Genomic DNA, 13059 nt, shown 5'->3' with positions numbered 1-13059 from the left:
TGATGTTTCTGTAGCAGGCAATTTCTTTTTTATGAGGTCAAGTTGCTAGCTCAACACTCAACCCAGCACAGATGGAAAGCCGGCTGGGGAGGCAGGCTGGGTTCGAACTCAGGAGCCTTCACTCCAAAGTCCAGTGCTGATGCCACTACGCCACCAGCCAGCTGAGGACAAACCCAGAGCTATGTGTTAATCCCTTCATTCCTGGAATAATTCTTGTGACTCTCCTCTGAACCCACTCCAATGGCAGTGCATCTGTTCTTAGGTAATGGGCCCAAAACTGCTCACAATACTCCAAGAGCAGTCTAAAACCTCAGCATTACATCGTTCCATTTTATGGGAGGTTTTCTTTTGACTTCTGCAGGCTGATTTGCTGAAGCCTCAGAGAACAGGATTTTGAACTAAAGCAAGAGAAGTCAGCTGCCCTTCCTGCAGAAGAAATCCAATCCCCTTCCTCCAAACTTGTATTCACAGCCCCATATACACTCAGTAGCCATTTGATTAGGTACCCCCGTCCCTCTAAAGTGACTACTGAGTGCATGTTCGTTGTCCTCTGCTGTTGTAACCCATCCACTTCAAGATTCAACATGTTGTGCATTCAGAGGGACTCTTCTGCACATCACTGTTTAATTTATAGTAATTTATAGTTTTATTCCTATGTATTGCAATGTACTGCTGCTGCAAAACAACAAATTTCACGACATATGCGGATGATATTAAACCTGATTCTGATTCTCATTCTAATCGTAACCCTTCTTCCTATTATTTGTTGTACAAATTTATTCAACGTATAACAATGTCAAGCAAAGCAAATTAATGAAATGCATTTGTTCTAAGATAAGTCTTTAATTTCACAGGCTAACTACCTATTCCGTGCTTTCACTTCACACGCTGACCGACAGTCCCACCGACACGGAGAAAGGCCGCTCGCTTTGCCGCCGTTTCCAGCCGCCTGTTGCCATGGCAGCGTGCGCGCTCCCAGCACCACCCCACCCCATCCCACCTCGCTCCGTTCGCGCGCGAGCTCAGCCCGTACGTCGAGACGTGAAATATGAACGCGCTCGTAATGACGCTGGCTCCAGGCAACCGGCGAGGCCGCGATGGCGGACGACCTGGATGAGCTGCTGGACGAAGTGGAGCTGCGGTTCTGCAGAGGCGGCTCTGCGGCGGCGGGGGCGGGCCGCGAGGGGGAGGAGAGGACGGGCGGAAGCCCGGGCAAGGAGGTGAAAATCAGGTTAAACCCCAGAATTGTGTCTCTGTGGGAGCGAGGGGTTGGGGGAGCGATTCACTGAATGAAAGGCCCTGACAGGTGGGACCAGCAACACACTCAACCTCAACATAAACCATAGAGGTTCTGCAGGTGCTGGAAATCCGGAACGACACACACAAAGTGCTGAAGGAACTCAGCAGGGCGGGCGGCATCTATACACAGTCAAATATTTGGGACGAAACTCCTCGTCTTGAAGAAGAGTGTCAGCCCGAAACATTGACAGTTCATTCATTTCCATAGATGCTGCCTGACCTACTGAGTTCCTCACCTCAACACAATTGATGTAGACAGGAGCATGTGGACCACCCCCCCCCCCCCACAACCTTCCTTAAAGTCTGTCCCGCTCTTTTGCTGCCATTGAGAGGAAGGTTGTTATCTGGACACCATGTCATTGAGCTCTCTATCTCCTTACAATACTTCAACTCATTGCTATTTCATATATAAGGTCATAAGACAAAGGAGCAGAATTGGGCATTCAGCCCATCAAGTCTGCTCTGCCATTCCATCATGTCTGATTTATTATTCTATTCCATTCTCCTGCCTTCTCCCTGTAACCTTTAATAACCTGACTAATCAAGAACCTCTGTTGTAAACATACCAATGATTTGACCTCCACAGCCATCTGGAGCGATGAATTCCACAGATTCACCACCCTCTGGCTAAAGAAATTCCTCCTCATCTCTGTTCTAAATGGACTTTTCTCTATTCCAGGGCTGTCCCACTGTAGGAGACATCCTCTCCACAGATATATAGCCCACTACTGTCGTATCACCTGCAGAATTGTAGATGGATTAGTGCAGAATCTGGCCACTCAGTCATGAGTGTACAGTGAGTGGAACAGGGGGGTGGTGCTGACGACTCAGCCTTGTGAGACACCAGTGTTTAGAGTAATGGTAGCAGAAGTGTTGTTTCCTGATTGTCAGGAAATTGAGGATTCAGTTGCAGAGGGAGGCATTGACTCAGTTGTGGAGCTTAGTGGTGAATTTGCTTTAATAATAGTATTGAAGGCCGAGCTGTAGTCGATAAACAATTGTCTGACGAGCTGACCAGATGCTGTTCTTTCTCCTGGTAATACTTTTCCTTCCTTCCATCTCCTGCGTTTGCATCTTAAAGTTTGTTGCATCACTGACTTTCATTTCTGTTGAGATCACTGACCTGAAACTTTAACTTATGTGCTGCTTTTCAGAGACGTTGTCTTGTCCTGTGGATTTCTAAAGTTCAAAGTAAATTTATTGTCAAAGTCCATGTACGTCATGATCCTAAGGTTTCAAAGGTACATTTAATGTCAGAGAAATGTATACAATATACATCCTGAAATGCCTTTTCTTCGCAGCCATTTGGAAGGAAAAATGGAAGATCAGATTATTATTTAAATGGTAAAATATTGCAGCATACTGCTGTGCAGAGTGTCTTGGGAGTGCTTGTGCATGAATCACAAAAGGTTGATTTGCAGGTGCAGCAGGCTATCAAGAAGGCAAATGGAACATTGGCCTTCATTGCTAGAGGGTTTGCATTTAAGAGCAGGGAGGTTATACTGCAACTGTACAGGGTACTGGTGGGGCCGCATCTGGAGTACCGTGTGCAGTTCTGGTGTCCATACTTGAGGAAGGATATACTGGCTTTGGAGGCAGTGCAGAGGAGGTTCACCAGGTTGATTCCTGAGATGATGGGGTTAGACTATAAGGAGAGATTTAGTTACCTAGGACTGTACTCACGAAAATTCATAAGAATGAGAGAAGATCTTACGGAAACATATAAAATTATGAAAGGGATAGATGAGATAGAGGCAGGAAAGTTGTTTCCACTGGTAGGTGAGACTAGAACTAGTGGACATAGCCTCAAGATTCAGGGGAGTAGATTTAGGACAAAGATGAGGAACTGCTTTTCTCAGAGGGTGGTGAATCTGTGGAATTCTCTTCGCAATGAAGTAGTGGAGACTTCCTCAGTAAATATATCTAAGACCAAGTTGGGTAGATTTTTGCATAGTAGGGAAATTAGGCGTTATGGGGAAAGGCAGTTAAGTGGAGATGAGTCCATGGTCAGATCAGCCATGAATACCGGAGTAGGCTTGACAGGCCAGATGGCCTATTCCTGCTCCCCTTTCTTATGTTTCCTTTCCCCTTTGCTCTGTTGAACCTGCCAAGTATTTCCTCTATTTTTATTCCTGATGAAAATTTTCAGCCCAAAACATCAACTGTTTATTCCTCTCCATAGATGCTGCCTGGCCTGCTGAGATTCTGCTGCATTTTGTGTGTGTTGCTCTGCATTTCTAGCATCTGCAAAATCTCTTGTGTCCATAATATTTTGTGTTTAGATAAATGCTAGTAACATACATCAAAGTTGCTGGTGAACGCAGCAGGCCAAGCAGCATCTATAGGAAGAGGCGCAGTCGACGTTTCAGGCCGAGACCCTTCGTCAGGACTAACTGAAGGAAGAGTGAGTAAGGGATTTGAAAGTTGGAGGGGGAGGGGGAGATGCAAAATGATAGGAGAAGACAGGAGGGGGAGGGATAGAGCCGAGAGCTGGACAGGTGATTGGCAAAAGGGGATACGAGAGGATCATGGGACAGGAGGCCTAGGGAGAAAGACGGGGGGGGGGGTGACCCAGAGGATGGGCAAGAGGTATATTCAGAGGGACAGAGGGAGAAAAAGGAGAGTGAGAGAAAGAATGTGTGCATAAAAATGAAAATACTCAGGATGCGTCTGTGGATGAGAAATGGAGTTAATGTTTCAGGTCAATGGGCTTTCATCTGAACAAAGGTAAATTAGAAATCAAACTTCTGAAGTTGTAGGGAGGTGGTGTGTCTGTGAAAGAACGAGTGACCTTGTGACCGGCTGGGTATGATGTCTATCTGAGATGGAAATAGCAAAAGAATGAGGACAAGAGAGAGCAAATTTGAGATGCAAAACACTACAGAGCCAAGAAACTTAAAGTAAAAAGAATTCTGGAAATGTTTAGCAGATAAGTCAAAAAAAATCTAAGTTAACATTACAAAATGTGACCTTTCATCACCTCCCTCTAGTACCTCTCCACCTTCACTTTCTCTCATTGTCCACTCCCCTCTTCTATCAGATTCTTCCTTCTTCAGCTTTCTACCTCTTCTCAGAAAGGCGACGTCCATTATTAAGGACGCCCAGCACCTAGGACTTGCCCCCTTCTCATTATTACCATCAGGGAGGAGGTACAGGAGCCTGAAGGCACACACTCAGCAATTCAGGAACAGCTTCTTCCCCTCTGCCATCCAATTCCTAAATGGACATTAAACCCATGAACACTACCTCACTTCTTTTTTATTATTTATGTTCTTGCACTACTATTTTAAATTTAACTATTTAATTAATTTAATTAACTATTTAATTTAATTTGATTGTGTGAATAGTCAGAGGCTTTTTCACAGGGCTGAATAAGGTGCTTGGAAGTAGGTCAGGGGTAAGATTTTTACACAGAGAGTGGTGAGTGCATGGAATGGGCTGCTGGCAACAGTGGTGGAGGCGGATACGATAGGGTCTTTTAAGAGACTCCTGGATAGGTACATGGAGCTCAGAAAAATAAAGGGCTATGGGTAACCCTCGGTAATTTCTAAATTAAGTACATGTTCAACACAGTATTGTGGGCTGAAGGACCTGTACTGTGCTGTATGTTTCTATGTTACACATACACTTACTGTGATTCGTTTATTTTTTTCTATATTTATTGCCTATTTCATTGTACTACTGCCACTAATTTTACAAATTTTGTGACATATGCCAGTAATATTAAACCTGATTCTAATTCTGCTTCTTCCCATCACCTCCCAGCTTCTCACTTCACCCTTCCCCACCCCCCCCCAATCCCTTACCTGGTCTCACCTATCACCTGCCAGCTTGTACTCCTCCCACTCCCCCCCCCGCCTTCTTATTCCGGCTTAGCCGCCTTCTTTTCCAGTCCTGAAAAAAGATCTCAGCTCAAAATGTCAACTATTTATTGCCCTCCATAGATGCTGCCTGACCTGGTGAGCTTTTCAGTGTGTTACTCTGGATTTCCAGCATCTATAGAATCTCTTGTGTTTATGATCTTTCACTAGAAGTGGCCAATTTTAACAGTCTCAAAAACTTGTTTATCTGTGATGAGTGATCTCAGTGTTGTGATCTGAGGACTGTAGCAACCTTAGAAGATGTGGTGATGTTCCTTAAGATTGATTTCTATCGTATGTGCACGAGTATGTGGAATGGGCTGCCGGCGACAGTGGTGGAGGACAGAAACAAAATCAGAAAGATTATAGTGAAAATAAGATGGGTCTGGTGTACTGAAGTCCTGAAATTAGTTGTTTCCTCTAAATCACACAGTTTTAGAAACATAGAAAACCTACAGCACAATACAGGCCCTTCGACCCACAAAGTTGTGCCAAACATGCCCCTACCTTACTAGGCTTACCTATAGCCCTCTATTTTTCTAAGCTCCATGTGCCTATCGAAAAGTCTCTTAAAAGACCCTATTGTATCCTCCTCCACCACCATTGCCGGCAGCCCATTCCACACACTCACCACTCTCTGAGTAAAAAACTTACCCCTGACATCTCCTCTGTACCTACTCCCCAGCACCTTAAACCTGTGTCCTCTTGTGTTAGCCATTTCAGCCCTGGGAAAAAGCCTCTGACTATCCACACGATCAATGCCTCTCATCATCTGGCCTCACCAATACAGTTAAGGGGTTTTCCTCAAACCCCTTAACTCTTCAACCCAAAATCATGTATTTATCAAATGTACTGTACATCAAAACATACAGTGAAATACACTGTTTGCATTAACAACCAACACAATCGTACAATGTGCTTGGGGCAGCAAGCAAGTGTCACCACACATGCCAGCACCAATATAGCATGCCCACAGTGCTTGGCAGAGCAACACAGAAGACAAGAAAAAACAAAATAAGCCCATTCTTCCCCCTCACTCACACACAGACAGTCCTCCAACTGCCCTTTGTTCCACTCTCTATACCCATCCAACATAATGCTGAACTGCCTCATGCCAGTGTTTAGATGTGGAATCATGTGATGAACAATGAAATTTAATAGACATTTCCAGTTTTTTTTATATCATCTGTATTTGGATGTGATTAACTGAAAGAAATGCAGTAGTGGTTTTGCATTCACCATCATAGTAAGTGTGGATGCCATGGCAGTGTAAAGGTTAGCATGATCCTATCACAGCTTGGCATTCCAAAGTTTGGAGTTCAATTTTGGCGCCATCTGCTCCCAAGGAGTACGTGCGTTCACCTCTTGAACCATGTGAGTTTTCTCTGGGTGCTCCAGTTTCCTCCCAAAGTCCAGAGACATACCATTTAGTAGGTTAAGTGGTCATTGTAAATGCCCTGTGATTACCCTACGGTTAATTTGGTGGGTTACATAAGAAATAGGAGCAGGAATAAGCCATTTGTCCCATCGTCCCTGCTGTACCATTCAATACGATCATGACCATGGACCCATCACCTATCTGCCTTTTTCCCATAACCTTTAATTCTCCTACTATGCAAAAATCTATCCAACTTTATCTTAAATATGTTTACTGAGGTAGCCTCCACTGCTTCATTGGGCAGAGAATTCCACAGATTCACCACTCTCTGGGAAAGCCAGTTCCTCCTCATCTCCGTCCTAAATCTATGCCCTTGAATCTTGAGGCTATGTCCCCCAGTTCTAGTCTTACCTACCAGTGGAAACAACTTTGCTGCCTCTATCTTATCTATCCCTTTCATAACTTTATATGTTTCTACAAGATCTCCTCTCTGAATTCTTCTGAATTCCAGCGAGGACAGTCCCAGGCGACTCAATCTCTCCTCATAGTATAACCCCCTCATCCCTGGAATCAACCTGGTGAACTGCCTCCAAAGCCAGAATATTCTTCCTCAAGTAAGGAGACCAGAACTGCATGCAGTACTGCAGGTGTGGCCTCACCAGTACCCTCTGCAGTTGCAGTATAACCACTTGAATTCAATCCCTGTAGCAATGAAGGCCAACATCCTATTTGCCTGCTGCACCTGCAAATCAACTTCTTATGATTCATGCACAAGCACTCCCAAGACCCGATGCACTGCAGCATGCTGCAATTTTTTTACCATTTTACCATTTAAATAATCTGCTCTTCCAATTTTCCTTCCAAAGTGGATGGCCTCATATTTACCAATACTGTACTCCATCTGCCAGACCCTTGCCCACTCACTTAACCTATCTATATCACTCTGCAGGCTCTCCATATGCTCTGCACAGTTTGCTTTTCCACTCAATTTAGTGTCATCTGCAAACTTTTATACATTACATTTGGTCCCCTCTTCCAGATCATTAACGTATACCGTGAACAGTTGTGGGCCCAGCACCCACCCGACCCCTGCAGCACACCGCTCACCACTGATTGCCAAGCAGAGGCTCGAACTCAATATATAAGTTTGCTGATGACACAATAATTGTAGGCCGTATCTCGGGTGATGATGAGTTTGAGTACAGAGCGGAAATTAAGAACCTGGTGTCATGGTGCAAAGACGATAGCCTAACCTTCAACATCAGCAAGACAAAGGAATTGGTTGTTGACTTCAGAAGGAGTAGCGGACCGCATGACCTAATCTACATCGGAGGTGCGCAGGTGGAACAGGTCAGAAGCTTTAAGTTCCTCGGGGTCAATATCACAAATGACCTGACTTGGTCCAACCAAGCAGAGTTCACTGCCAAGAAGGCCCACCAGCGCCTTTACTTCCTGAGAAAGCTAAAGAAATTTGGCCTGTCCTCTAAAACCCTCACTAATTTTTATAGATGCACCGTAAAGCATTCTTCTAGAGTGCATCACAACCTGATATGGAAGTTGTCCTGTCCAAGACCAGAAGAAGCTGCAGAAGATCATGAACACAGCCCAGCACATCACACAAACCAATCTTCTGTCCTTGGACTCACTTTACACAGCACGCTGTCGGAGCAGTGCTGCCAGGATAATCAAGGACACGACCCACCCAGCCAACACATCTTTCGTCCCTCTTCCCTCTGGGAGAAGGTTCAGGAGCTTGAAGATTTGTACGGCCAGATTTGGGAACAGCTTCTTTCCAACAGTGATAAGACTGCTGAACGGATCCTGACCCGGATCTGGGCCGTACCCTCCAAATATCCGGACCTGCCTCTCGGTTTTTTTTTTACACTACCTTACTTTCCCTTTTCTATTTATGATTTATAATTTAAATTTTTATTATATTTACTATCGATTTGTACTCCAGGAAGCGCAAAGCGCAGGATCAAATATCGCTGTGATGATTGTACCCTCTAGTATCAATTGTTTGGTGACAGTAAAGTAAATAAAGTAACACCCATGTATCCCAACTCTCTGCTTTCTATTAGTTAACCAACCCTCTATCCTTGCTGATCTGCTGAACTCAATGGGCTAGAAGGGCCTGTTACGTGAAATAAATAAATAAATTTGCCACTTAACCATTGAAATTTGCTATTGGAGCAAATTTTTGCATGATGGCTTCTTAATTTTTTGTGACCATGAGAAGAATTTCTTTGTCTCCTAAAGAATGTGAAAATTTCTGTTTGTAGAGTAGGTTCTGACTAATCTGAGTTATTGCTGTTTTACATTTTGATTTTAAACATTTGGAAGTTATAGATGTTGCTCATATGTTGCTGTGAAATATTTGGTGCTAGATTTCATTCATCACACTGGCTCTCATATCGATTGACTTTGACATATTTTGTTCTGGTTTTCAGCTCACCTTCAGATGAAACTTTCCAGGAAGAAGATGATTTAAATGATCTTATTAACGATATTTTTTATGATGATCCAAGTATATCAGACCTTTCTGTAAGTGATATGAAATTAGTTTAATGCAAACTCACCTAAAGAAAATGTCCAAGATAAGTTTAGATAACATTTTTATGTATTTAAAAATTATTATATACAGTGATTTTTGTTCATTTTAAAATTGTTGTACAATAGTTATTGTACTGTACTTTTATTTGGAAATGCGGGGTGGAATAGGCTCTTCCAACCCTTTGAGCCGCAAGCCCAGCAACCCTGATGTAGCCCTAAACCAATCGTATTAATGATTGTAAACTGAATTAACGATGACCAGTTAACCTACCAGTACATCTTTGAACTGTGGGAGGAAACCAGAGAAAACGCACACGCTCATGGGGAAGACGTAGAGACTCCTTAGGGAGAACATAGGAATTGAACTCTGAACTCCAACGCCCTGAGCTATAATAGTGGCATGCTAACTGTTATGCAGCTATGGCATGGAGATACAGCAATCTTCTCAGTTTATGATGAAGCATTTTTTTATTTACGCTATGGTTTATTTTTACAGTAATTATCTGCCTTCTGGTCCCTGTCACATGCTTCACTTGAAAATTTTGAGCATTTGCTGAATATAAGACCTAGGAATAGAATTAAGCCTTTTGGCCCATGGAGTCTGCAGCTTCGTTCCATCATGGTTGATTTATTATCCCTCTTAATCCCATTCTCCTACCTTCTCCGTGTAACCATTGTCACCCTGATTAATCTATCAACCTCCACTTTAAATATAAGACCATAAGGCATAGGAGCAGAATTAGGCCATCTGGCCCATCGAGTCTGCTCCACCATTCAATCATGGCTGATCCTTTTTCTTCTCCTCCTCAACCCCAGTTCCCAGCCTTCTCCTCATAATCTTTGATGCTCTGTCCAGTCAAGAACCTATCAATCTCTGCCTTAAATACACCCAACAATCTGGCCTCCACAGCTGCATGTGGCAACAAATTCCACAAATTCACTACCCTTTGGCTAAAGAAATTTCTCCACATCTCTGTTTTGAAAGGGTGCCCCTCTATCCTGAGGCTGTGCCCTTTTGTCCTAGACTCTCCCACCATGGGAAACATCCTTTCCACACCTACTCTGTCTAGGCCTTTCAACATTCAAAAGTTTTCCATGAGATCCCCCCTCATCCTTCTGAATTCCAGCAAGTACAGACCCAGAGCCATCAAACATTCCTTGCATGATAACACTTTAATTCCTGGAATCATCCTTGTGATCCTCCTCTGGACCCTCTCCAATGTCAGCACATCTTTTCTAAGATATGGGGCCCAAAACTGTTCACAATACTCAAGGTGAGACCTCACTAGTGCCTTATAAAGCCTGAGCATCACATCCTTGCTCTTGTATTCTAGACCTCTTAAAATGAATGCTAACATGGCATTTGCCTTCCACTCCACTGACTCAACCTGAAAGTTAACCTTTAAGGTGCCCTGCACAAGGACTCCTAAGTCCCTTTGCGTTCTCAGATTTTTGGACTTTTTCCCCATTTAGAAAATAGTCCGCACATTTATTTCTACTACTAAAGTGCATGACCATGCATTTTCCAACACTGTATTTCATTTGCCACTTTCTTGCCCATTCTCCTAATCTGTCTTAAGTTCTTCTGCATCCTACCTGTTTCCTCAACACTGCCTGCCCCTCCACCATTCTTCGTATCATCTGCAAACTTGACAACAAAGTCATCTATTCCATCATCTACAGCATAAAAAGAATCGGTCCCAACACCGACCTCTGCGGAACACCACTAGTCACTGGCAGCCAACCAGAAAAGAATCCTTTTATTCCCAATGTCTTGGACTTCACAGCCATCTATGGCAATGAATTCCATGGAGTCACAATTTTTTAGAAATTATTCCTCACCTCTGTTCTAAATGGATGCCCCTCAATTCTGAGGCTGTGCCCTCTGGTCCTGGAGTGCCTTGCACCTCCCCACATCCACTCTATCCAGACCTTTCAATATTTGATCGACTTTAATGAGGTCCCCTCTCATTTTTCTAAACTCCTGCGAGCACAGTCCTAAAGCTCTTCATATGTTAACCCCTTCATTCCTGGGATCATTTTCAGGATTCTCTTCCAGTGGTCCCCAACCACTGGGCCGCAAAACGTGTGCTACCAGGCCATGAGGAAACAATATGATTTGGGGATATGAAACGATATAAGTCAGCTGCACCTTTCCTCATTCCCTGTCATGCTCAGTGTTGAACTTGAATGCACACGAAGTCATCAGTCGGTCATTAACCTACAACTACTCGATCAGTAAGAAACAAACGTCACTTGAGAGTTTCTTTGGAAGAGATGATAGGGGACATAAAAGGCCTAACGATGATGATAACACAGACAGCTGAGGCCGAGACCGCAAAAAAAAAGAAAGCTTCCTTCAACAGAAAATACAACGACTCATACATAAAATATGGCTTTATTGCAACCAGTGACTCGCACGCTCCAAGGCCCCTGTGTGTGATATGTGGAGACAAGCTGTTTAATGAGGCAATGAAGCCCCCAAAACTGCTTCGGCACCTTGAGTCCAAGCACCTTGCACTTAAAGACAAATCCAACTCAGTTTTTTGAGCAGAAAAAACGTGAGCAAGCGGGACAGAAGCAAGTGCTGAGAGCCATCACCTCCACAAATGCTGCTGCTCTGAGAGCATAGTACCTAGTGGCTGGCCGTATTGCTAAGGCTAATTCCCATTCCCATTCTGACATGTCTATCCACGGCCTCCAACACTGTAAAGATGAAGCCACACTCAGGTTGGAGGAACAACACCTTATATTCCATCTGGGTAGCCTCCAACCTGATGGCATGAACATCGACTTCTCTAACTTCCGCTAATGCCCCCCCTCCCCCTCGTATCTCATCTGTTACTTATTTTTATACACACATTCTTTCTCTCTCTCTCCTTTTTCTCCCTCTGTCCCTCTGAATATACCCCTTGCCCCCCCCGTCCTTCTTCCCGAACCTCCTGTCCCATGATCCTCTCATATCCCTTTTGCCAATCACCTGTCCAGCTCTTGGCTCCATCCCTCCCCCTCCTGTCTTCTATCATTTCGGATCTCCCCCTCCCCCTCCCACTTTCAAATCTCTTACTAACTCTTCCTTCAGTTAGTCCTGACGAAGGGTCTCGGCCCGAAACGTCGACTGTACCTCTTCCTAGAGATGCTGCCTGGCCTGCTGCGTTCACCAGCAACTTTGATGTGTGTTGCTTGCTAAGGCTGAGAAGCCTTTCGCTGTAGGTGAAGAATTGATTCTGCCTGCTGCCAAGGACATGTGCCGTGAACTGCTGGGAGAAGCTGCAGCTCCTCCCCGGTGAATCATCCATGTCAGCGCGGGAAGAAGTTCAACTCCTCGAGCTTGCAAATGACAGTGGGGTGAAAAGTATGTTTGACATAACATCTCTGCTGGCATTCTGGAACAAAGTCAAGGCTGAATATCCTGAGATAGTCACGAAAACGTTGCTTCCATTTCCAGCGTCATATCACTGCGAAGCGGGCTTTTCTGCAATGAATGCAACGAAAACTAAATTGCGGAATAGACTGGACATAAGGAAACCCCTTCGAGTATCGCTGTCTCCCGTCACCCCTCGATAGGACCATCTTGTTGCAGGGAAACAAGCCCAGGGCTCCACTGATTCAGCGATATTGGTGTGTTGCAATGATTTTATATGTTCATATGAGGAAAGTATGTACTGTGTGCTTAATATCCAAACGTTACTTAAAATGTTATGATGCTATTGACTTATAATTGACTTATCCCTATATTCATGCGAGGAAAATATGCGCTGTGTGTTTAATATTAAATTCGTTAGGTAAACCCTTTTAGAAACGAAATTGAGTGTATTAGCCACTTATAAGTGACTTATAGTTGACTTATCACCTATATTCCGGGTGTGATTAACACCCCCCTCCCCCCGGTCGGCCAGTCCGCAAGAATATTGTCAATATTAAACTGGTCCGCAGTGCAAAAAAGGTTGTGGACCCCTGCTCTATGCT

General features: G+C 44.1%; 1 protein-coding gene across 2 annotated transcripts in view; it reads left to right on the top strand.

Annotated features, from left to right (window-relative positions):
- Positions 1-1090: 1090 nt before the first annotated feature.
- cfap418 (cilia and flagella associated protein 418) overlaps positions 1091-13059 on the top strand; it is a 42651-nt gene continuing 30682 nt past the window's right edge. The window contains exons 1-2 of one of the 2 annotated variants that reach the window (XM_063042569.1): positions 1091-1220; positions 8988-9081. In XM_063042569.1, coding sequence (XP_062898639.1) covers positions 1114-1220; positions 8988-9081 — 201 coding nt within the window. In that variant the 5' untranslated portion in view covers positions 1091-1113. Of the gene's footprint in view, positions 1232-8987; positions 9082-13059 lie in introns of both variants that reach the window. The other variant, XM_063042560.1, reaches the window with a different exon arrangement.

The sequence above is a fragment of the Mobula hypostoma genome, chromosome 1 (genome assembly GCF_963921235.1).
Source record: "Mobula hypostoma chromosome 1, sMobHyp1.1, whole genome shotgun sequence".
Lineage (NCBI taxonomy): Eukaryota > Metazoa > Chordata > Chondrichthyes > Myliobatiformes > Myliobatidae > Mobula > Mobula hypostoma.
This window is presented reverse-complemented; position numbering and strand designations above follow the sequence as displayed.